At 42.5% G+C, this 26,505-nt stretch overlaps 1 protein-coding gene across 1 annotated transcript in view; it reads left to right on the top strand.

Moving 5' to 3' along the window:
• Positions 1-6,597: 6,597 nt before the first annotated feature.
• The window catches only part of Maea (macrophage erythroblast attacher, E3 ubiquitin ligase), a 40,200-nt gene continuing 20,292 nt past the window's right edge, over positions 6,598-26,505 (top strand). Inside the window, exon 1 of the mRNA XM_051200307.1 lies at positions 6,598-6,765. Coding sequence (XP_051056264.1) covers positions 6,697-6,765 — 69 coding nt within the window. The 5' untranslated portion in view covers positions 6,598-6,696. The remainder of the gene's footprint in view (positions 6,766-26,505) is intronic.

Below are 26,505 nucleotides of genomic sequence, written 5' to 3'. Positions count from 1 at the left end.
GTTACAAGATACTATCAGAAATAGGACTCATCCTATATATATAAAACACACATCAGATCCCATACAGGTCTGTCAGGTCCCCTAGCACAAGGCAATGATGAAATTGATCGGTTATTAATAGGAAGAGTGCTAGAAGCCTCGGAGTTTCATAAGAAACACCACATGAACAGCAAAGTTTTTAAAAAGGATTTTTCTATCACTTGGCAACAAGCTAAGGAAATAGTAAGGAAATATCCTATTTGCTCATTCTATAACCAAATTCCTTTACCAAAAGGCAGTAACCCTAAAGGTATAAATAGAAATGAAATATGGCAAATGGATGTGTTTCACTTTGCAGAATCTGGAAAATTAAAATACGTGCACCACACTATGGATACATTTTCAGGGTTTCAATGAGCCACTGCTCTGAGCTCTGAAAAGGCTGATTCTGTTATCACACACCTATTAGAGGTAATGGCCATTATGGGCATACCTGCACAAATAAAAACTGACAATGCTCCGGAATATGTTTCCAGCAAATTGAAACAGTTTTTTTGAATATTATAACATAAAACACATAACTGGTATACCACACAATCCTACAGGACAAGCAGTAGTTGAGAGATCCAATCATACTTAAAGGAAATGCTCCATAAACAGGCAGGAGGAACCAAGACACCCAAACACAGATTACATAATGCTTTATTAACATTAAACTTTCTTAATGCTAATGAAAAAGGAATAACAGCTGCAGAAAGACACTGGACAATAGAAAAAACTTCTGAACTAAATCAGCTGGTATACTTCAAGGATGCATTGACCTCAGTATGGAAACCAGGATATGAGTTAAGTTGGGGTAGGGGTTTTGCATTTATATCCACAGGGGAAGAAAAGCTATAGATACTATCTAAGTTGATCAAGATATGAGTTGAACAAGAGAAACATCTTAATGAAGAAGAGGGACAAGTCATCCAACAAATTGGGTCCCATGAGATGTGTGGAGACCTATCAAGGGTAGGGGAAGTGTCCTGTTCTTGTTCTTACAGGAAAACAGACAACACCTATCTGATATAGATATGAATATTTTGTTTTGGAATGGATTTTCATTTATTGATACAATTTAAGGTCAATTTTGTGATGTGTATATTTCTTCTTTTGTTTAGGTATTGTGTTTATATAGTTCATTCAGAAATGTATTGTATAATGTAGTACAGATTATAGATAATTACCTATGATAGTCAAAGCTTAGAGTTAAGTTAGCTAGGTTTTCAGGATACACAGAGATGTATTTGAGATAGAGAGGCATTCTTCAAACCTTTCAAAGACCTACAGAATATGGCATTTAAAATGGTTTAGGGTTTTCATGACAGTGAGACATAATTGCTCTTGGCAATACCACCTGCACCAGAAAGGAAGATGGACATTGAAGAAACTCATTATGGAGTTTGCTTCCAATATGGCAAGACTAGCCATTTGGACAAGATACTGCTCTTGTCTGGACTGTTTGACTTTGTGATGTATAAACTGGACATGCAGGACCCACAGAAAAGTGACAGTTGATTCAAGATGGACATTGCTACAGAGTTCCTGCCACACAGTGACTAGCTACAACGTCACATCCAGTCCTGTCAAAATTTTGTTGCTAAAAATTTTCTTCCTACAGGATCCCATGGATCAATCATAGTCCCAGTTCAGCAGGAAGTAATCTTAAGATAACAACGCCCCCTTTCCCTACTCTTGGCATTTAGGGATAATACTCATCTTCTTAGGGTTGGGTATGGAAGGTGATGCTTAGACTCAGGTATCTCTTTTAGACAGGGATAGTGTATAGTTGGGAAAGGTATGGTTTAGATGGGATATGGGTAGATTAGCCTATCTTCTTGCAAATTATTTTAGTAATAGTGAGATATTAGTATTATACAGCTTACATTGTTATAGATTCTTATATGTGGTAACCTATGTAAAATTAAGTTGTCACCCCTTCTGGAGTCCATCCTTGCTTCAGCTATGGCCTCTTGGGCAAAGAACTGCCCCCACCTCGACCACTGATTTGGACATGCGGTCCTATGTGCTTGCAGGAGACAAACATAGAAGACTGTTGAACCCTGCCAAGTCAGGGTAAGGCAGCCTTTTTACCTCCCTGCTTTTGTTGTGGTCTGTCAGGTACTCTAGGCCTTAGCCAAAACTGGCTGTACCAATGTTGCTGTGAGACCTTGGGTGACTATCTAGGTAGCTTGCTGTTTCTGTCCTTGCTGCACCTTTTGGAAGTTGCCCATCTGCACTTTCTGCCTACCCTAGTATTGTTATTTTCCTTCTCAGGTCTTTGATAAGGTTGAAGATTAAATTATCACAACTATTATTCTCTCTTCCTAGTTAGATATATTAGGTACTAGACTTAAGCTTTCCAGCTTAGGACAACTCTATTGTAAACCCCGTTTTGACTTCACTCTAGGACTAGTTAGGTCTTAAGTTTGTATGTTCTCGATTTTACTTTTCTTAGAGCACACTTGTTATTCACTGTTTTGTATATAGTTTTTGTATCTAGCCCAAATCTTTTCTTTAGACTAAAAGGGGAATTGTAGTGAGATATTCACCTTGTCTGCACCTGTGGCATAGACCATGCCCATTGGGGTGGAGACAGGGACTGATGTGACCTGGGGGAACTAAGGCTGAGGAGGGGGCTCAGAGAGCTCTCTTGCTTGCAGCACCAGGACAGGAGTACATCCTGAAGCATCCTTGGGACCAGGAACCTGCTGGTGTTCATCTGTCTATGTTGTAAGTTATTTCTCCCTGAATAAACATCTATTCAGCCTATTTGTTTCTCATGAGCGTTATTAAACATCAATACCCCAGGATGTTAGGGGATGCCAGGAACGTAGAAAACCTGCTGAAGAATGCCACTGGCAAGGAGCAAAGTGAGCTGAAGTTAAAGTAACATTTGGCACTCCAACGAATGGCATGACCACACAGATAGAGAAGTCACATCGGCCGGCTCTGCCACAGGTGCTGTCTGGGACTGTCCACACTAGCACTCACAGCAGTGGGCAACACTCACAACAGTTGGCTGTCACTTGCCAGGACTCTAGAAAGCAGGCTCAGGCTTGGAAATTTCAGGAGGTGCTTGAGTTTGCTGCCAACACCTCAGACAAGCTTAGATTTGGTGAGGTACCTGGGAAGTCCTTTAGGAGAGGAAGCATCACAATGCAGGGCACTAGGGCCCTGTATAGAGCTACTTTGGATGGTCTGAAAGTGAAAATTTTAGCCGGGGATTGGTGGTGCATGCCTTTAGTCCCAGCACTCTTGGGAGGCAAAGGCAGGTGGATCTCTGTGAGTTTGAGACCAGCCTGAAAAAAAGAAAGAAAAAGAATTGGAAAATTTAAATGAGGGGATAAATGACTTAGCTGGGATTGTCATAATATCAATTGTAATTACTATCCTTTTGGTAATTAATATTTTATCCTTAAAAAGGTGGTTTGATATCTGTACCAAATATGATAATTTGAAAAGATGCAAGCCTTAAAAAGGTTTACTATTGATACTTTACATGCTTTAGAAAGACTTACTACTGATTGTTCCATTGGACTGGCAGTCCCTTTTGGTTTGGAATAGTGGAAAAGGAGTTCTCTTTCTGAGACATCAGCTATAGAGGAAGGTCAGCTAGTTGCTCCTCAACCTCTCTGACCTAACAGGTATTTTTGATTTTATGCAAGTCATAGCTCAGAGTTTGCTTTGACTCTTACAGAAGACTTTGGCTTGGACTTTTAGGCAATGTTGGAACCATTCGGATACTCCTGGAGGGAGATCAAATGCACTGTGAAGTGTAATAAGTCTTCAGGAACCAGAGGCAAAATTCTGTAATTGGCATATGAAGTAGCCCAGCCCACCCTGAAGGCTCATGTATTGAAGATTTGGTGGTCCTCAACCCCATTCCCAAATATAAAATCACCTACCATCTGAGCAGACTCTGGCGCCATCTTTTGGTTTCCTCCCTACTGTGGAGAGCCTTGTCTTTTTTTATTTGCCATGTGCTTTCAACAAACTTGGTTGAGTGCTGAGACCTTGCTTTTCCTGCCCTTTTATTCTTTAAACCAACAGAATAAAAATTCATTCCTACAACCCTACACACAAAATCCTGACAGTCTCAGAAGAAATTCTGTCTTTGGGTCAGTTTTGAATCCATGAACCCATAAAATTGGCAATGGTACAGCAAATGTTATAGCACGGAACATAAATGTGATCATAGTCAGACAGGATTGTGATAGAGGAGAGTGTTTAATACCACCTGTGTAAATATGGATTACAGGGTTGGGCACATCTCTGCCTCAGGGTCACTGGTTTCTCCATCATCTCAGACCAGATAGGACTAAATCTAAGATTAAAGGCTATCTGGGAAGAGAGGCATGGAACCTAAAGGGGAGAGGGTACCATCTGGAAAGGAAAACCTTCTTAGAATTAAAAATGGTCCTAGTTTTTTTTATCTGCTTGTGTGAGACAAAAGCTCAGTAAGCTGCAGAGTTGAGATGTGAGCACTTTATTCAAAGCAATGTCTCAAAATATTCAAAAGTGCTGGGATGAATGGAGTCTGCACCCGCACACCTGGGGACTAATGTTCTCCTCAGCTCCCAATTCCCTGCCCCTGGGAAGTTCTTCTAAGATATGCTTCTTTCCTCCTGGCTCTGTCAAGTTGTGACTCAAGTTCCCATGCATCTTCCAGCAAGTTCTCACTTCACTGAACATACCACCATGAGTACTTTGTTTTCTAACACTGAACTTAATGTTTGAAACATTGCTAAAGAATTGAGTTCCAACAGGTGCTGGTGGCACACATCTTTCATCCCAGTACTGGGGAGGCAGAGGCAGGTGGAACTCAGTGAGCTTGAGGTCAGACTGGTCTAAATAGTGAGTTCCAAGATAAGCTAGGACTATATATAAAGAGACCATATCTCAAAGAACAAAAGCAAAACAAATAATTGAGTTCTATAAAACACAAACAACTATTTAATGCAGAAGTCATTTCCTTATGAATGAAGCCGAATTTCATTTTTAATTTTAAAAGCAGGTGAGGGGGGCTGGAGAGATGGCTCATGGGTTAAGAGCCCTTGCTGGTTTTGTAGAAGATCCAGAATCAGATCCTAGCACCCTTGTACTTGGCTCACAACTGTCCGGAATGCTAGGTTTCCAGAGAAGCTAATGTTTTCTTCTGGCTTCTTCAGGAATCATACAAACTTTCAATTCAACAACAACAACAAAAAAAAAAAAAAAAAAAAAAAAAAAAAAAATGGTGAAATGCAGAGAAAGGAATTTAATATGGCCCCATTCAGTACAGATAAAGGGTTCAGTGACTCCTAAGTCTATTGTCTGGCCATCAACTGTTAATTTTAGCTTAAAATAGAGGGAGAACTGGAGCAGAGGTAAGAGGTATGATAACTAAACAATCTTTAGTCAAGAATGGTCTGGTTGATCATTATTTCAGCTGTTTCTTCGAGGTGGTTCAAAGAACTCACTCTTGCCTGAGGGGGCACACAGATTCTCAGGTCATTATTACTTATGCTTTAGGGTGCAGACTACATCATAATAATTGCTGTTCTGGCGGAAGCTCCACCTCAGCCCCTGGCATCCATATACCCAGCATCTGGGATGTTCTAGTGGGCCCTCCCCTGCATGTTTCTCCAAACTCTGCCTCATCTCACAAAGCCTGCCAAAGAGATGCTCCCCAGAGATGCTCAAGACCACTCCCACAGGGTATTTAAACTGCCCCCTCAGAAAACAGAGTCATGGTTTTTATGTCTCTCTTCCCCATCTCCTCTCTGAGGGGGTGGGGAATCGTCAGGGAGCGTTTTATCTTTTAAATCTAGTCCTTTTCCAATTCGGTTTGATTTGGTCTGATTTGGATTGTTGTGTTGGCAGAACGGCTTATTGGGGTGCAGATACTTTTCCATTGCTCTCACTTGGGGGCCCTGGAAGGTCAACATTGCTTAGTTTCAGTTGCTTGTTAGAAAGATGTTAATGCTAAGTATCATTGCCCCAGGAATCCAACTTGACTACAAGTGTAGCACAACTACTGGACATTCCAGGTGCCTTCTGGAGCCAATTCAAGGAGTTAACATTTTCAGGCAAAAGCAGTTGCCAGGTATTCCTTATGATATCACCTGCGGGAAAGCCCAGCTGCTCGCTGGCCCCGTCCTACTCTATTGTAAGCACGCACTTTTATCTTCCTTTAGGAAACCCGTGTCAGGACTCCTGCGCAGCTAATCTGTGAAAATGGAGACGAAGGAAAGTAGTTCCCGGATGGCAAAAACCGCACCCTCCAAGTGACCACCGAGAGATGACGGTCAGCGAGCATTGAAGCAGGGCCTGTGACCATTACCTGAAGGGACCGGGGTGTGTGTGGGGAAGGAAGAGGTACGTTTACAAGCGAGCTACTCTACACGCGCTGCCCGAGACCCCAAACGCTACTATGCGCACGGCGTAGGTGTCTGGGCTCTACTTAGTCCGCAGCTGAGGCCTAGGCGGCGGACAATTCAATGAGGAAGCCGCTCTCCACCGCTGACCACGATTGGTCGAGCCCGCGGACGGTGATTGGTCCGGGACTTCTTCCGCTCGGCCGGTCCGGTGACACGATTGGTGCAGACCCGCAGCCGCTCCGCCTGCCCCCGCGCGGCTCACGTCACTACCCGGCGTGCCGCGTACCCGCCTCCTCCGCTCGGCCGGCCCAAGATGGCGGTGCAGGAGTCGGCGGCCCAGCTGTCCATGACCCTGAAGGTGCAGGAGTACCCAACCCTCAAGGTGCGTTCTGGGTGCGGCCAGAGCCGCCACCGCACATTTGGAGGGGCCGCGGGGCCGCGGGGGCGGGGGCGGGGCGGGAGCTGCTTCCGAAGGGGCTGCACGGCCGGGGGCGGGGCCGGGGGCGGTGGGGCTGTGGCTCTCGGGGCGTCAGGAAGGGGCCGGGGCCTCTCGGTGGGGCCCCCAAGAGCTCTCGGCGTACCGGGCCCGATGGTGCGCGGCGGCCGGGTCTGAGGGCCTTCGAGCTCCGGGCGGCGGGGCCTGAGCCCCGCCTTCCGCCCGGCCCTCAGAGCCCAGAGGCTGCGGGCTGTCCGAGTGCGGGCAGCGAGGCTGCGACCCGGGCTGCGGGCACTGGAGAATTGGGGGCCCTGGTCGTGAGCGTGGGTCACGGTGGCACCCGGCGTCCTTCCGGAAGCTCGGCCTGGGGCGTGGCGGCACGCCTCCTGCGCTAATTAGGGGGCCAGTGGGGCGCATTGGCGACCCGACGGCACCTTGCCTCGCTGGGCGTCCCCAGAACTCGAGCGCAGCTCCTGCCCTTGGTTTCCGGGGCGTGACCTTGGGTGGTCGCTGCGCTGGTGCGTTCCTTTAGGACAAATGTTCATCCCCAACGGAAGACTGGTAGTGGCCCTTCGATTAAAAGAGGGTTTGGCCGTGCCGCATGGACTGCGGTGAAGTACCTGGGAAGAAATCCTGCAGAAAACAAATTCGGTAGTTTTTAGGAAGGCAGGCTGAGCCTTTGGGTTCTGCATTCCTCCTGAGGGCTGGGCAGCTTTTCTTCTGGAGCGTTTGGCACCGTGTCCATCTCTGTGGTGACTGAGCGGTTGCTCTGTGGCTTGGTGGTGGGTGGGTAGTTTAGCCAAGATTGATGAACGCAGGTTCTAAGCTAGGCTGCCTAGTGCTTAGGGAGACCTAGCGTGTGTATGGGAGGCACCTGATTGCTGGCGTTCCCTCATCAGATGTAAGCCCTAGGGAGCATTTGTTTCCCCCTAGGATGAAGTGAGTGATCACATATTACACATGGAGGAAGTTATCTGCTGTCATTGTCCCTGTGACATCTGACTCTTCTGGTACGGTTGGTCTTCACTGCAGGGCAGAAGCAAGGCTCTGCTGCTCCTCTTCAGTAGTAGGTGAGCAGCCATATTTAATCGCTGTTTTGTATCCCGTGCTTCATTTGACCAAGGAAGGCAGCAAACAATGCTGGTGTCATCAGTCTCTTTGCCACATCTTCAAAACGAAGCGTTTTTTTTTTTTTTTTTTTTTGTTTTGTTTTGTTTTGTTTTGGTTTTTTTTGGAGGGGTGGATACTAGTGACAAACCTAGGTCTTGTGCATGCTAGGGAAATGCTCTGCTACTGACCTATACCCTCAGGCCTTTTTTTAAAACAGCCTTCTGTTGACCATGAACTCTCAATTCTTTTTCTACTTCCTCCTGAGGACTAGGATTACTGGTGACTATTACCGTGCCTGTAGTTTTCTGGCATTGTTGGATTTCTTTTGATTGACAGATGGAAACCCTGCAGCTCATAGTGGTCTATATCTGGGAGCTGCTATCGGTGGACCTGTAACAGCTGACTTGGGGGCCTAGACCTGTTGCAAGGAAATTGCTGGGGGAGAATGTGACTTTTGGTCTAGCTTGTGAATTTGGGACCCACAGTCAGGAAAGGTTTCCAGAGCTCCCTCTCTGGCTTACTAAATGCAGTAGACAGTGAAATGGATGGTCAGGAAAACATTCCTCCAGACTAGTCTTCTGGTGATCATGAATGCACTTTGCATTCCAAAGCTGTTACACAGCTTCTGACTAACATGACTATGTGGATCCTCATGCAGGTACAGAGAGGTGGTGGGTGGTGTCATTAAACAAGATTGTCATCTTTTTTTTTTTTTTTTTTTAATTACAGTAAGAGTTTTTGTAAGTGGGAATGTTAACTTCCTCCAGCAAAAAGTAGCACTTCCCTTCAAGTCCTTTAGATCCTAGCATATAATTTCTGTTTTGTTGACGATATGTCTTTGCTAATTTTTCCCACAAGTTATTATTGCTTGCTTGTTTTTGTTCTTTGTCTTTTGAGATGGGCTCATATATTGGCTGGCCTGCAGTTCACTGATTAGCTAAGGATGACCTTGAATTTCTGCTCCTACTGTCCCCGTCTCCTAAGTGCTGGGGTTTCAGGCATGTGTTACCACACCCACTTTATGCAGTGATGAATATCAAATCCAGGACTTTCTGCATGATTGGCAAGCGCTCTGCCAACTGAGCTACATGCTTAGCTCCATTTCCTGTACTTTTTCAAGAGTAATTAATAGTGGGTACTAGAAGTTTTATAGCACACAGGGTTAATCAGGGCACCAGGAAAGATGTATTTGTGGACAGTACTTAGGAAGGTTCAGATACAGGTATGACATGGGTGGTTGGGGTTCATAGGAAGTGAGGACTGGGGGCTGGAGGGCTCCTGAAACGCAGTGGGGGCTGGAGTATACTGGATAGACCTTTACATTTTTTTAATGAAAAATTTATGTGTTTTGATCATTGACAGATTCTTCACCTTGCAAGTAAGGCCTCCTCAGATGTGCAGGCTTGGGAATTGCAGGTGGGCTTAAGCAGTAGCCTCAGGCACCTGGCAGGCACTTTTTCTTCCTTTGTTTCATTTCCCTGTGACATTTTATTGATGACATGCTCTGACCCTGGGCATGGCTCTTTTCTGTTCATATATAGATACGGGGTATCCTTGTGTATGCTGTGAATGTGTGTTGCTTTTATGGGTTGATAAATAAAGTTGATTTGGCTAATGATCATGCAGAATAGAGCCAGGAGGGAAATCCAAAGTTACAGAGAAAAAGAAGGCGGAATTAGGAAGATGCCATGTAGCTGCCCAAAAGGGTAAGATGCCAGAACAATACCAGTGAGCCATGACCATATGGTGATACACAGATCAATTTAGCCAGGCGATGGTGGCACACACTTTTAATCCCAGCACTCAGGAAGCAGAGGCAGGTGGATCTCTGTGGGTTTGAAGCCAGCCTGGTCTACAGAGTGAGCTCCAGGACAGGCTCCAAAGCAATACAGAGAAACCCTGTCTTGAAAAAAGAAAGAAAGAAAGAAAGAAAGAAAGAAAGAAAGAAAGAAAGAAAGAAAGAAAAGGGAGAGCTAGCCAGTAATAAGCCTGAGCCATTGGCCAATTATACTTAATATTAGCCTCTGAGTGATTATTTCCTAAGTGCCTGAGGGATCCAAGAGCAGGAGAGAAACTGGTCTAGGAGGACCAGCAAGACAGAGAAAAACATTTAACTACACTATATTTCCTTCATAATGGTGGACTGGCACCAGCTTCTTTATAGGTCTTGGAATCTTTTGGCTTCATTATCCCAGTTTCTGGGGCCAGGAATTTCAGGATGCTTCATAGTATCCCAAACCTCTGCCCACCTGGTGTGGAAATATCCTCAGAATACCTCCAGACATTGCCTGGTTACCCTGGGTACAAAGTCATCAGCATGAGGACCTCTGGACTGAACGTTGCTTTAGGGAACTTGTTTCTTTGTTCTTTAAAAGCTATAGAAATATGGTTCATGAAACATCCTCTTAAATCCTGACTGCAACCTTTTTCTCTTGAAGTCTGCTCTGATGCCAATTTGTAAATTACAGCCCTTTGAAGTAAAGGGAAACTGGGATTTGTGGCCTAGCATCTTAAGCTTAGATTTTTGTGGCCCAACATCTTACATTTAGATTTCTTGTTTGGATTAATTTTTAAGCTGCTTTACAGAAGGACTTTTTTTTTTCCAAATTATTCTACTGAAGACATTACTCCATTAATACTTCTAACTCCTCCACCCCCTTTCAAATAGCTGTAGCCTAGTGTTGTGCCAACCTTCTCTGCTTAGTATCTAAATCAGGAAGCAACTGTTCACTCTGGTGTCAGGAGCTGAAGACACTGGGATAGCTGGTTCTGAACCCCGACGCCTTCCTGAGTCTCAACCTGGTATACCTTGATCCTCTTTTGGAGCCTCATCAGGTTCCCAGCTCCTGCAGTTTCTCTTATATATATATAGACACACATATACACAGCTGCTGATGCTGCTCTGTGCTGCACAGAAGTCTAGTAGTATTTTTAAGCATAAACTCCTGTTCTTACAATTTTTCCAGGAATACTTAAATTTTCTGTCTTGCATTTGATAACAGCCTGATGGATCAGTTCCTGCCTTGGAAATTCACAGCTTGAATTATCACACAGAAAGTGTGATATATGACCTGTATTATAACTTCTAGAGCAGTTTTGAAATCTTGGTTTTGGCTGGATTGGGAGGATCATCAAGTATGAGAGATGATGATAACCATTAAAGTTTGACTTAAGACAGACACAAACTGTGCTGAGTAGTAGGTATAGCAGTATCCTAGATCTTTTGATATGCAAGTTTTAGCCAGCCCTTCTTAGTTGGCAGGCTATATGATACTAAAAATACTTGGTCCATTCTTTGCCCTTTTGGGCACCTCCATTATTCATCAAATCCTGCCAGATCTTTAGCATGTTGCCTGTTCTAGTTTGAAGCGGCCTCCTTTCTTTCTCCTTTTTAGAACCTGCCGTTAATTGGTGGGTCCCCCTGAATTCCTTTTTTTCTCTAAGAGCTGTGCCTGATGTTCATGTCCTCCCACCTCTCACTCACCTTGTCTTTCATTTGTTGGACATTTGAGTGAATGAAGCATTTTCAGGTGTGTGTCTCAGTGGTGTGTTCCTCTGTCTTTCTGAAAGGTGGGTGCCTACTGAGAGTAGAAAGTAGCTTCTTGATAGTTCCTGGGGTTTTCTTTCTCTTTCTTCCTTCCTTCCTTCCTTCCTTCCTTCCTTCCTTCCTTCCTTCCTTTCTTTCTTTCTTTTTCTTATTTGTATGTTTTTGTTTTTTCAGTGTTATTATCTTAAACAGAGTTTGAATTAGGAAAACAATGTACTTTGTAATACCTAGTTCGTTCTCTGTGGTGGGTAGACCATGTTAGAGGCATTGCTAAGTTGAGGCACAGAGTGGCAAGGGACTTAAGCAGGGTATATCCAGGAGGCTGCACTGCTATTGTACAGCCCAGGCCTTAGAGCCAAGACCTTGACCCTTCCTTGGCTGTGATAGCAGCTGTTGATGAATTTCCTGTTAGGCGCCATGAGGACCCTCAGGTGTTGCGAATGTTCTCTTGGAATGCATACCCTGTCAAGAAAAGCATTTATGGAGTGGATGTTAGATTTATTGATCTGTCAAAGATAACCAGGACAGGTAATATGGCTCAGCAGTTAAAGGCACCTGCTGCCAAACCCAGTGGCCTGATTTTGATGCCTGGAACCCATGTGGTAGAAGAAATCTGGTTTTCAAAAGTTGTGCTGTGACGTCCTAATACACTATATGGCACTCATGCCCTCACATACATGTACAGACATAAAAAAATAAACTTTTAGTTTTGTTTTCTGTTTGTTTGAGATAGGGTTTCCCTGTGTAGCCCTGGCTATCTTATAACTCTCTGACGACCAGACTGGCCTTGAACTCTAGAAGATTTGCCTGCCTCTGTCTCCCAAGTGCTGGGATTAAAGGCTTGTGCCCCCCCCCCCAGTTAACTTTTTTTTTCTCCTCTTTCTATTTTTAAAGATACCAAGGAAGCCACAGTGAAGTTGAGCAGTGGGGGAGGGGTGACTGAATTTCTGTGACTGACAGCCTGAGCCAGTGATCTTACAAATACATCTGGTTCTGTGAAGCCCTGTCAACTGTAAAGTCTTGGCTGACATTGCCCCAGAGGCCTGCAGGCCAAGAAGAAAGGAGATTGACTGGCATGTATAGTCAATGTATGTATTCATTTGTGGAAATCCCATGACTACCACCAGTCTCATGGGGTTGTGTCATAGAGTTCAGGCTCTGCCAGTGGTAATATGCACTGTTATAGAATCTTTAGACATAGCAACCATTTGAAAACTTCAAAAGAATTATTCACTGTTGTAATAACTAGTAACTATGGAGAAAACACTGATTTTGGGTTTTTTTGTTTGTTTGTTTGTTTGTTTGTTTTTTAAAGACCTGGGCCTGGCTTTACTTTCCTGATTGTGAACCTCTGGTACTACCCCATTATCTGCCTCTATCCAAAATTATCCTTTCTCTCTACTATCTAGTATTCCTGAAGTCCCAAATTTTGTAAACCACCCACCCACCCACCCACCCACTCACCCACCCACCCACCCACAGGGTCTCTGTAGTCCTGGCTGTCCTGCAATTTGCTATGTAGACCAGGCTGGCCTCCAACTTGAGATCTACCTGCCTCTGCCTCCAGAGTAGGATTAAAGGTGTATGCCACAACCACCCAGCCTCTTCCTGCTGTCCTTTTACATACATTTTCCTTTACATACATTTTCCTATCCGTCTGTCTTCTCCAACCTTTCCCAGCTCAGTTGCCTATGTAGCTCTGGCTGTCCTGGAAGTCACTATGTAAACCAGGCTGATCTTGAAACTCAAGGCATCCTCCTACATTTGCCTCCTAAGTACCGGGATTAAAGTCATTGCACCACTATAACCAGCTTAACTACTAATTTTTAAAGATTTATTTTTAATAATGTTAGGTATTTGTGTGTCTGCATGTTGGCTTGCCCATGTGAGTGCAGGTTCCCTGAGAAGACCAAAAGTGTCAGATATCTTGGAGCTAGAGCCACACTTTCCAGCTACCTGGCATGGATGCTGGGAACAAAACTTTGGGTCCCCTAGAGCAGCAAGTGCTCTTAATCCCTGAGCCATATCTCTAGCTCCCAAATTTTGGTTTCTTTATAGTGTTAGTCACAATTGTACAGAATTATCTACACTTATGTCTTTTTTTTTTTTTTTTTTCTTTCTCTGTCAGACATCTCCTCTACAATGTGTTTTGGTCACTGAGTATTCCTAGCACGTCCAAGAGTACCTGGCACAGAGTCACAATAAACAGCCATTGACCAAATAAGTTTCTCCACTGTGTGGAAAATTCCTTAAAACTTTGTGTTGCTTTTGTTCACTTATTTGAATTCCAGAGTGCTTTTTTATGCAGGCACTTCCATCCCTTCTTTATTTCCTTTTGCATCTGTCCTCTAACCTACTTGTGTCCTGGGATTGCAACATCAACCTCCTGCCCATAGATGTCCAGCATTCTTATTGATAAATTTCAGCCTGGAGTCAGCCATCTGTGTTGATTCTTCATGAACTCAGTAGTTGCCCCTACTTCTGAGGACCCTAACAGCTCACTTGAAGGGTCCCTTGCACACAAGAGCTTTTCCATGTACTTTTTCACCTTAAACTCCTATGCTTGTGCCACACCTCATGGGCTATGTTCATGGGTTGGTTTCTATTTGTGACCTACTTGCCTTTGCTCATTGTCTTGTTCTGGTTACTGGGAATAAATCATCTGTCTCTATCCGTGCCCATCTCCATCCCTCACAATTAAAAGATGTGCAAATAATGGCTGCCTTGTAGTTATCCAGTGAGCAAAATGTCATATTCTCTCTGAACTTATGTTGTTAACCATCTCTGGCATACCCTCATCTCTGCTTTTACCCACATTGCCCATGCTGTAGACAGGGCCATTGGGCAGCTTTCTAGTGCTCAGACCTTGTGACTATATGTCCATCCATAACAACCTGCCAGCAGGTATCCTGGTGTTCATCTTGACCTTTCAAAGTTAGTGACTCCTCCATAGTCTTTAGGCACATTCCCAGGCTCACAGCCAACTCTCATTCTTTATTGAACTATCTGCAGAATACTAGAATAGCACCCAAGTTTGAACCCAGTAGTTGGGATCTTGGTGATCACATGAGTCTTGTGAACTTAAAGGATCCTCTGTCTACACTGCTAATATACTTAGAACCCTGCTCCAGGAGCCCGAAAAGCATGCCCTTGAACTCTGTAAGGAACTTAGCATGGTTAAAGCTGAAATTTTTAGTTTCTGTTTTTTGAAACAGGATCTTGCAGAATGGATAGGGAGGAACTCTTGGAGACCCCAACTCCCTTACTGAGGAGCTGTTGCAGTTGATAGTTGCTGGGGGAAATAGAATCATTCCTCTTTATAGGTGTGGCCATTGGCAGGCTCCACACCCATGTATATGGGGGCAACACTGATTGGACTTACTGGGTTATTAGGGAGAAAATGAAGAAAAAAAAATAATGAAATTGGGAGAGATACGTTGGGGGGATTTGGAGTAAGACTGAAGTGAGAAATGGAAAGTGAATATGATAGTATTCCATGTATCCATATAAGGACAATTTTTAAAGAGTATGTAAGGGTCATTTGCTGATGGGTGAGTGCATATGATCTGTCTAAAAATGTTAAGTATGAGTGGAACAGAGAGCAACCGGCAAAAAGGAAGGCAAGAAAGTTAGGTAGACAGCTGTGAAGAACTGTCAGTGGATGCCATGCTGAGTTCCTACGTTTCATTTAGAAAGCTGTCACCTTAGGCATGCAAATGCTCATTAATATTTCCAGTCCTTGCCAAGTGGTGGTGGCACACACCTTTAATCCTAGCACTCAGGAGGCAAAGATAGGTGGATCTCTTATTTTTAGGCCAGCCTGGTTTACAGAGTGAGTTCTAGGACAGCAGGGCTACACAGAGAAAACTTGTCTCCAAAAAAACAGACAAAAAACAAAATCCAGTCCTCCTCCCAGATAGAAGATACATGTCTTTGACTCATCATAGCCCTGTGGAAGGTTTTGGCCAGTGTTTTATGACTTGTGAAAGGTCTGAAATTCCTACTAAGATATCAGGCTTTACAGACCTTTGTTGTATATGAGAGAAACAAACAGTGTTTACAAGGACAGAAATTAGTACATTAGTGGCTTTTGCCCAGACTAGATGAAATAGAATTATAGCAGTATCTTTTTTGAGATTAAGAACATGTTTTAAAAGAGATTATGGTAATAAATGCAGTAATCTGTAAACACATGAAAAGCCAAAAAACCATATCCTTTAGATGAATGAACTTTTAACAAAGTTGTTATGAAAACAAAATGAAGGCAAAAGGATATGAAGTAGAAGTACAACTGTTAAAAAAGTTTAGTTGGGAGCGGGAGAGATGATTTAATGGGCAGTGCCCTTGCTCTTTCAGAGGACTGGTTTCACTTCTTAGCACCTACATGGCAGCTAAAAACCATCTATATATAACTCCAGTCCTAGGAGATCTGATGCTGTCTTCTAACCTCCAAGGGCAGGCACCAGGCACACATGTGGTATTCAGACTAACAGGCAGGTAAAACACCATACACTTGTTTTTTTTTTTTTTTTTTTTCTAATCTTTGAAAAGTTTAGTGGGCAGCTGGCATGCAACAGACACTGAGTGAGCTTAACAACTACTCTCTGTACCTCAGTGATGAGTTATATCAAATCCCGAGGAGATGTCTGTCCATAACAACCTGCTAGTGGGAAGAGGTGGCCAGGGTGAACCTTGCTGGTAGTGATGACATTGAAGGAACCTAAGAAAAGGCTCGGCTGGTGGAAGACAGGCATTAGTGTGCGTGCCTTTCGTATGAAGATGGTAATAATGCCTGGTACATTTTGTTCATTGTACAGTGCTTTTTACTTAGAACAAAGGGAACACCAAGAAGAGCAGGACTCTACTGACCCCAATCCCAGGCATTCAAAACTGCTGGTGCTCTGTATTAACCTACTCACCTACTTGAGGTATGTGCTGGAGCATTAAGGCATGGGATGGGTGACTGAGCTGTGTTGAGGATTGACCACAAAAGATTGGCTGTAATACCTTTTGGTGTCATGCCTTGGTAGCTTTAGCAGAGAGAGAGCCATGCTGCCTTATGTACTGTCTATGGATTGTTTTTGCTTGGATTTTCTCTACTGGACTGCTGGCATATGACCAGTGGGTTAATGATGGATATGATGGTGGACTTAGGGAGTGATGTTGATGCTGATGGCTCTCCTTCAATCTTAGTGTTTGTCAGCCACATCTTATTATAGCTTCCTAGAAGTTGACCAGAATCATGTTAATTTAGTTTTTAAAGAATCCCTTTAAAATAGGGGATCTAGATTGTTGTTGTCTTTTGTATTTGCCTTTCCATGGCCAGCATAGAGTCTCCCTGACTCCGCAAGTTATGAGTGGCTTCTTAGCAAATACTTGAATACTTTCTCTGAGGCTTTTTTCTCTTTAGGTTTATGTCTTTCATAGAAATGTTTGCCTGCATGCATGTCTCTGCCCATAGAGGTGAGACATAAGCCTGAGATCCCCTGGAGCAGGAGTTAGAGATAGTTGTGAACCACCATATGGGTATAGAGGACTGAACCCAGCCAGGTTCTCTGGAAGAGTAAGTAGTCAGTGCTTTTAACTGTTTTAATTGCTGAGCTGTCTCTCCAGTCCCTCTGAGCCTTCTTTATTTTATTTATTTTTGTTTTTGTTTTTTGGTTATTTTTTTTTTTTGAGATAGAGTTTCTCTGCATTGCTTTGGAGGCTGTCCTGGAACTTACTCTGTAGACCAGGCTGGCCTCGAATTCACAGAGATCCACCTGCCTTTGCCTCCCGAGTGCTGGGACTAAAGGCATGCATCACCAATGCCCATCGAACCTTTTTTTTAAATATCCCCTCTGGGGTTTCTTCATTGAGAACAGTAAATGCCTCATGCCATCAGGAAAATCTCTCCTTCCTATACTGGTAGAAATAGCTAGAAACACAGTGACAAACCAAAGTGCCCTTTTTGGGGGAGGGTGCAACAAATACTGTCAGAAAACTCATAGCAAGTATGAGAGAAAGCTTGAGGAAAAGAGGTCTTAAAGTAAATGACACCATGCAGGAGGGCTGCATGGCAGGTGGAAGAGCAGGTGTTTCTTTCAGGTCTCAGCAAAACTTGTGTACCAGACTGGGTTTTAATGATGAAAACAAGTATTTTGCGTGAGACACTGATTAGGAAAGGTGCATGGAAGAAAACGTAATCCAACAGCAGCTAACTAGAGAGAGCCTGACTTTAAGAACTGTCACACGACTAGAGAGGTAGCTCAGGTTAAGAACACTTAATGTTATTACAGAGGACCAGAGTTCATTTTCCAGTATCCACATGGTGGCTCACAATTCTCTGTAGGCATGCATGTGGTATGTGTACATATATGCAGGCAAAACATTGATACACATAAATAAATCTTTGGTTGGTTGGTTGGTTTTCATTTTTTGAGACAGTATTTCTGTGTTGTCCACCAGGCTGGCCTCGACCTCAGAAATCTGCCTCTACCTCCTGAGTGTTGGGATTAAAGGCCTGAACCACCACTAGTGCCAGACTGAACAAATTAATCTTAAAAAAAAAAAAAGCACAAGGTGTTGAAAGGTGGCATGCCTTTAATCCCAGCACTAGGGAGGCAGTAGCAGGCAGATCCCTGTGAGTTTGAGGCCAGCCTGGTCTACAGAGTGAGTTTTAGGACACTACACAGAGAAACCCTGTCTGGAATGACAAAACAACACCACCAAAAAAATTGTCTTTGACTCCTGCTATTGATAAGATACATTAAGAGATATTAAATAAGTCTATTAAGTAAGCATTTCAATATTTAGCACAATATATATAAGTTGAAAATCAAATAGAGAATTCTAAAATAAGTCTCTAAATATAAACTAAGGAGAGGTAATTCAGATGCACAAGAAAGAGTCAGACATTTTCTTTCTGTAGAAAGCTGGATAAAGGCACAAACAAAATAAGTGGGAGGGGCAAAGTGTATTGAGTTGAGCTACATAAAGTGTATTTTTATAGGTTAAAAAGTGATAACTGAGCTGGGCAATGTGGCCTTTAATCTCAGCACTCAGGAAGTAGAAGCAGGGGAATCTCTGTGAGTTTGAGGCCAGCCTGGTCTACAAAGCAAGTTCCAGGCAGCCAGGCCTACACAGAGAAACCTCAAAAAACAAACAAAAAAATTGAAAACTTTAATGACCCTATAACATGCAAAGACAGCTGTTAAAAACTTCCCAATTGTGAAAAAGTCCAGTACTGGATAGCTTTACTGGTAAACTCTTGTTAAGGAATTTATATTAACTCCCCACCTCATTTTTGTTAGCCCAGTATTACCCATGGCAAAATCATAACTTAGGAAAGCTATAGATCAGTGCTCCTTAGGAATAACTACATGTAAAATGTTCAGCAGTATCTGAATCTAAGCTCACCAGTAGTCCTAGCACTTGGGAAGTGGAAGCAGGAAAATGAGGTCAAGAAGAGACGGTAGTCAGTCTGGACTGACACTTCTCAAACCAATATAATCTACACACACGTCATGACCAAATAAGCTATCCCAGAAATAGTTCACCTTGTGGAAATTGGTATAATGGACATATTAGTGGGATAAAGGACAAACCACATGGTCATCTAAATAAATGCAGAGAAAGCACTTGACAAAGTAACATCTTTCCAAGAAAAAAATATCAAGTTCCTCAACTCGATAAAAGGCTTCAAAAAAAAAAAAAAAAAAAAATTAACATAGTACTTAGTGGTTAAACGCTGAAAGCTTTCCCTAAGATCAGCAACTAGACAGGACAGATACCTCTCCTCCCCACTTCCATTTAGCCTTGGCCTGGAAATTGTAGTAAGGACAGACAGACAAGAAGCCAGGTCTTTCAAATTGGAAAAGAAGAAGTAAGATTATTTGCAAATATCATGGTCATGCGAGCCTAAGAAATGTACATCAACACACAAACTATTAGACTTAATAAGTTTGTTCATTATTGTTGCAGAATACAAAAGCAGTATATAAAAATAAGTTGTATTTCTGAACCCTAAAAGGGAGCAGCCTAAAAGGAAATTGAGAAAATTTGATTTACTGTAGTTCAAAATTAATACAGTATGTGGGAATATGTCAGGATCGTTAAGGATAGCTGCTTTACTCCCTGAATCAGTGTGTAGGCTTAGCATAATCCACATTAAAATCTCAGCTGTCTTTTTTTTTTTTCCCCAGAAATTGGCAAGCTGTTTGTAAATCACCAGTATGATTCAGGAACCCAGATTCGTCAAGGCACCCTGATAAGCAGTGGTTACAGAACTTGAATTTTTAGATTTCAAACCTCCGTATGGAGATGTAAGATGGTATGATATTGGCACAAGAATAGACACAGCAAGAGGGGTGGTGGCGGTGGCGCTTTCAATGCCAGCACTTGGGAGGCAGAGGCGGTGCGTCGGAATTTGAGGCCAGCCTGGTCCAGGAAAGCCAGGGCTACACAAAATAACCCTCTCAAAAAATACCAAGAAAGAAAAAGAATAGACATAACTACCAAAATTGAAGTCAGGCCTTTATTTGTTTGGTTGTTTGTTTTGGCGTTGCTGAGGGTTGAGCCCAACACTTTAAATGCACAAGCCAACCACTGTACTACTACTACTACTACTACTACAACACACCCAGCTATCAACCATATATTTATAGTAATTAATTTTAGCAGGTGTGTCAAGATGATAGCTCAAGAATAGCCTTTTCAGTAAGTGCTGAGACAACTGGGTTTTCACGTGCAGAATGTAATTGGGTCCCTATATCACAAAATATACAAAAACCAAAAGTAAATCAAAAGAACTAAATGAAAGAGCTAAAATTATAAAATTTCTAGGATAATATAAAGGACAACTCTGACCTTGAGTTAGTCTGTGGTTTTTCAATACCTGAGTACAAGGAGCACAAACAAAAGACTGCTTTAGGGAAGCTGTGAAAATGTAAAGACTGTCCTTTGGAGGGAATGTGCTCATCTCCACCCCCTACAAAATGTATGCTAAAGCCCCAGTTTTTGTGGTGTGACCTTTGAGAAGTGATTGGATTTGGAACAATAAAATGTGATATACATCCAAGAATGAGGAACTTTTTTAAGTTTTGCATTTTCACATTAAACATTATCTCTTCCAAGATTTCTTTTTACCCCATCCCATTTGCAGTTTTAAAATATTTTAAAAATTGTATGTATGTGTGTGTGTGAATATTTTGCTTTCATTTATGTAAGTGTACCCCATATGTGCCTGGCACCTCTGAAGTCCAGAAGAGAGTGAAGGATTCACTACAACTGGGTATGGGCAATTGTGAACCACCACATAGGTGCTAGAAAGCAAACCCATGTTTTCTGCAAGAGCAGCAAGCACTTGTAACTGTTTAGCCATCTCCATCCCTCCATTTGCAAATCTTAAAATTTTTCTTTGTATTTATTCACATATGTATGTGTTCATTCTTACCCCTGTTACCCTCCTCTACTCCTACTAAATCTACCTTCTTTCCAACAAGTCTCCTGCTTATTCTCATTTCATATTTTTTGTGAACCAGTGAGTATAGGGTTTTGCATGTGCACAAATGGGGGTTATCTATTGGAGCATGGGCAACAGTGGATATATACCACTGAAGAAAGTGACACCCATTTCTCCAGCAGCCTCTAATTCCCAGTAGCTCCTCATGGAGTGGTGAGGGTCTCATGAGCCCCTTCCCAATCCATGATGGAATGTTAATGGGCCCCATCTTTATAGGTAAACACCGCTGCTGTGAGCTCATAAGTACAGCAACCATGTCATCCTCAGATAACTGTTTCACAGTACTCCTCCCCATCCTGTAGCTCTAAAATTCTTCCTGTTCCCTCTTCAGTATTTCTTGAGCTTTGGAGGGAGTGATACCAAGGTCCCGTTTAGGACCCGGCACACAGCACTTTGATCAGTTAGGAGTCTTTGTACTAACTGTTGCCCCCTACAAAGAGAAGTTTCTCTGACCAGGACTGAGAGCAATACCAATGTTAATGTTAATAAATACTTAGAAGGCAGTTTTAAGAAATGACCATTTAACAAAACAACTTTAATAAGTTCTCCACTAGGAAACCAGCCATAGACTTTTGACCACATTTACAGTACCAAATGTGAATTCTTCCTGTGTAGTGTGGGTCCAATCAGAAAATGGTTGGTTACTCTCATAACATTCACACCACTACTACAAAAGTGGTCAAATCTTCCCTGGAAGGTTAGTAATGTAGCACACATGTTCCATAGCTGAGTAAGTCTGTTGATGACTATTTTCCTCTCTTAGCAGCTTGTATAGTATCTTTCCAGCAAGAAGGAAAATTCCAGCTTAGTCCATCTTGATTTTCCAAGTCCTGCCACCAAAGTGTGTGGTATTTTCAGCAGTGGGATTTGGTTTGGTTTGGTTTTTGGAGACAGGGATTCTCTGTTGCTTTGGAGCCTGTCCTGGAATTAGCTTTATAGACCAGGCTTACCTCAAACTCACAGAGATCCACCTGCCTCTGCCTCTCTCGTGCTGGTACTAAAGGTGTGCGCCACCAACGCCCAGCCAGCAGTGGGGTCTTACTATCCAGTTCTTATTGGCAACCATGAGCAATGGCAATAGCCTCTGTTGTTTTAGGGACCTCTGGGACTTCTCTGGCCAACAGCTCAGAGGAGGCATCCCACATCAGGTACTGGGATTTTCATTTAATAACTATGGCTTTGAGAGCAGCATTAATTACCCATGCAGGGTGACTACATTCAAACTTTTTATTACAGTTTTTAAGTAGCTTACAAAATAGGTTTTCATATGACTTTTTAAATATACAGTTTTGATTAGCCTTCCTCACCCTTTCTCTTCCCCATCCTTCCTTAGGCCTTTCTACCTGTAGCACTTCCCTTTTTACTGTCATATCACATGTGTGTTCTATTAACTGATCTTGCACTTCCATTCTCCCACTCTACCTTCTAAGTGCTGGGATTACAGGCATTGCCACCATACCTGCTTTTATGTGGTGCTTGGGATGGAACATAGAGCTTCGTGCATGCTACTCATTAGTGCCTTGAGTGGCACTAATCAGAGGAGCTTACGAGGATCAGTTCTCTTCCTTCCAGGCGTTGAACTCAGATCAGCATGCTTGGGAACAAGTCCTTTTGCCCAGTGAGCCATCTTCCTACCACCTAATGTTCTTATAAAAAGATAGATGACTAAAGCACTCTGCAAATATACCAGAAGAAAATGCAGGGCCAATAACAAGCAAGAGGATTTTTGCTAGACTCAGCTCTGCCAGGATCTTGCTCCAAGACTTGCAGCCTTTTCAACTTTATATGGTAAAGATTGTGTAAGCTGAGCTGACCAAGACAGTTGCTAAAAAAAAAAAAAAAAAAAAAAAAAAATAGGAAGAAACATTTGCAAATCACCTGATGAGAGCAGGTGTTCAGAGTCTATGAAGAAGTCTTCCTGTTGAGTAATTTAAATTTTAAAAATGAACAAAAAGATCTTGCTGTGTAAGTTTGAGGACCTGAGTTCAGCTCACAGGACCCACATAAAGTCATGCTATGGAAGGCTACCTGTAGCCCACCTGTAATCCTAGCATATGGGAAGCTGAGAAAGGGTTATCCTAAGGCTATCTCTACTAGCCAAACTGACAAAACTCCATATTGGACAAGAGACCCTGCCCCAATAAAATAGAGTGATTAAGAAGACACCATAAATGGCAACCTCCAGCCTGTACACACACTAGTACATGTACCCACATGCATTCCAAAAACCAAAATAATTTGAAGGCTTTCTCTAGAAAATACACAGAGAGCCAGTAAGCACACAGGAAGATGTTCAGTGTCTTTAGTAATCAAAGAAATGCAAACCAAAGCCACTGGGACATACTACTTTTTTTCTGCTAGAATGGCTGCAGGGGAAAGATGTGGAGAAATTTAAACCCTCGGATGCTATTGATGCTTTGCCTATGGCCCTTGCTCATCTAGATATGAGGTCCAGACTCTGTTACCCATCACATTTTGTCAGGGTAGCTGTGAACTTGGATAGCTGGGGAGCCCTGGGAATGTTACATGCTCGAATTAAGATGACTCTGATTTTAAAGATTTAGTACAAAGAAGGGGAATAGGCAGACACAGCATCCCAGCTGGATGCAGATGGGGTCTTATGTGTTCTGTTCAGTTTTACAGCTGACTAGACAATACCCATGTCAAAGAGGCCATCAGCTTTACTGAGGACTGGCTCACCACTGTCTCATCCATAAACATGCTTACAAACATCCAAAGTCTTTGGCCAAAAGTCTATGGCCAATTCAAGGTGCTGCCTAAGAATAACCACTATTTGCTAGTTTTCATTTATGTTTCCTGGTGCCAAACAGCATTGTAAGTATTCCATGTGTCATTTTGGGTGGCATTTCTGCTGAGAGCCTCTGACCTGTTTTGAGAATAAGATTGTTGCTATCCTTGTTTTATATTTTTTGTAGGCATTCCCTGGAAGAAGTCATGTTAGATGTGTATATTTCCAGTGACGTCTGTTTTTCCTTAGGTTGTTGTCTGCAGAGCAGACATACAGGTTTGATAAAAGACTTACTGGTACATTTTCTTTCATAGTTTGTGTCATTTACAAAGCTCATGTCCTCCTAAAGGTCATGACAATGTTTTGTTTCTTCCTCAGATGATTTATAGGAAGTGTCAACATCTATGCTTGGATATGTGATCTGTTTCAGGGTGGTCTTGGTAGATATATTAGGCATGGCTTGGTTTTTACTACTCTCAGGTGAATTTCCAGTCCTGCTATTGTTACAAAGACTACCATTTCCCTTGGCCTTGTGGCTGGACATATATTGGTGGTGTAGGGTTCTGTTTATGGTTTCTCTATCCTCATTTGATCCATATTCAATCTCTAACCAGTACCTTGCTTAGGACATCACAAAGTTTATAGTTTCTTATTTTTGTTGTGGTTGGGTTTGGGGTAATGATATTGAGATGGGATCTTCTTATACAACCTAAGCTCAAACTCATTATCCTCCTTGGATTCCTGAGTGTTGAGATCACAGACTTATGCCACCATGTTTAGCTATAGTATTAAGGCTTGACATGTATTATTGCACATATTGTATCAAAATTCTTATTTTCTTTTGCACTATGTAGTCAAAGAGGATATGCTCTTGAACTTCTGGTCCGCCTGCTTCCACTTCCTGAGTGCTAGGATTGCAGGTGTGCACTACCACTGTGCAGGGCTTTATATATGCAGGGCAAGCACTGTCTGTACCAACTGAGCTGAATTCCAGCCTGGGATTTTATTCCCCCCCCCCCTTTTGGTAGTAAAAGCACAGAATAATAGTGTACAGTATGTGTTCTTCATGGTGCATCAGGTCTCTGGAACATTCAGTCTTGTAGAACTGAAATTCTACCGTAATTCACTATGAATCCCTACTTTTGCTTTTACTGTCTGAGAGTTTGCTGTTTTTAAGAGTCTTATTCAGTAGACTTTCATCTTTTTAGGAGTTTTGTTCAGTAACAGTTTTTTGTTTTTGTCATTTTTATGGTCAGCTCATCTTAACATGATGCCCTCAGGTTTCATTAATATTTTGGTATGTGCTGCATTTTCTTTATTATTTGTCAGTGAACACTCACGGCTGCTGTTGGAAATGTTGCAGTAAGCGTGGTATGTGAACATCTTATAGAGCTCCTCTCTTTTAGATGCATGCCCAGAAGTGGGCCTGCTACCCTATGTGGTTGTCTGTAGTTGGCATTTTCTTTGGCAGCCAACAAGCTCCCAAATAAAGACATGGAGACTTATTATTAATTATGAAAGCTTGGCCTCAGCTTAGGCTTGTCCTGCTAGCTCTTTTAATTTAATATAACCTGTTTCTGTTCCTCCACATTTTGCCTTGGGGCTTTTACCTTTCATTCTGTATGCCCTACTTTCCTGCTTCCTCTGTGTCTGGCTGACTAGCTCCTGGTGTGTCCCTGTCATCTCCTTTTTCTTTCTTCTCCCCTGAGCCAGATTCTTCCTCCTACTCATTTTTCCTGCCTGGAAGTTCCTCCTGTACCCCTTCCCTTACTAATGGCCATTCAGCTTTTTATTAAACCAGTCAGGTGACTTAGAAAGGCAAGGTAATAAATACAACACATCTTTACATAGTTAATAAATATTCTGCAACATTTCTCCCTTTTTTGTCTAAATACAAAGAAAGGTTTTAGCTTTAACATAGTAAGACTATACATTAACAACAATTATCAAGTAATAATTACATTTATAATATCCAGTCCATTTGCATTTGGCAAATTCAGAGAAAATACTCCATTATCTATTTTATCTTGGTGAGTTCAAAGTTGTGTACCTAATTTACTTTCTATCCTAACTTGTATTACCAACCTAAAATTATCTTTTTAGGCCTCAAAACATTTTCTTAGATGAACAATTTAAGCATTTATGTTTCTTAACCTTTTAAACTTTGCATCTCTTATGTAAGTTTCTTTTCTGACTGGTAACAAGGAAAACTAAACTATTCTTTCTTCAACTCAGAAACCTGAAAAGGATATAATATTACCTGAATAAACAGTAAGTACAGAGCAAGCAACTTCCAAAACTATAGAAATGACAGAAGCACCTGGCTCCCTGAACAGTTACCCCAGTTCCTCTGCACCACTGGGGCACCCATCTTCAGCCTAAGGCCTAGAATACCTGACAGGCATTTCTGTGAAGCAGGATTTTTGAAGGACTGTCCTATCCTATCTTGGCAAAGTTCAGCAGTCTTTTCCTTTGTGTCCTGCTTGTCCAGTTTGTACAGTATACTGTCCGCAGTCAAGGCAAGAGCAGTTTCTTGCCACAAGGCTAGCTTTGCCACAATGAAAGTGAACTCCATATGGAGGTTCTTTGTTGCCCATCATCCTTTCATGATTGGTGCTGCCAGGAACAGATATACTTTTAATTATTATTATTATTTCTTATTTTACATATCAATCCCAGTTCCCTCTCCCTCCCATCCTTCCATGCCCCCCACCAACCTCCCCATCCCATCCCCCATCCACTCCCTAGGGAGGGTGAGGTCTTCCATGAGGGATCATC

The sequence above is a fragment of the Phodopus roborovskii genome, unplaced genomic scaffold (assembly GCF_943737965.1).
Source record: "Phodopus roborovskii unplaced genomic scaffold, PHOROB, whole genome shotgun sequence".
Taxonomy (NCBI): Eukaryota; Metazoa; Chordata; class Mammalia; order Rodentia; family Cricetidae; genus Phodopus; species Phodopus roborovskii.
This window is presented reverse-complemented; position numbering and strand designations above follow the sequence as displayed.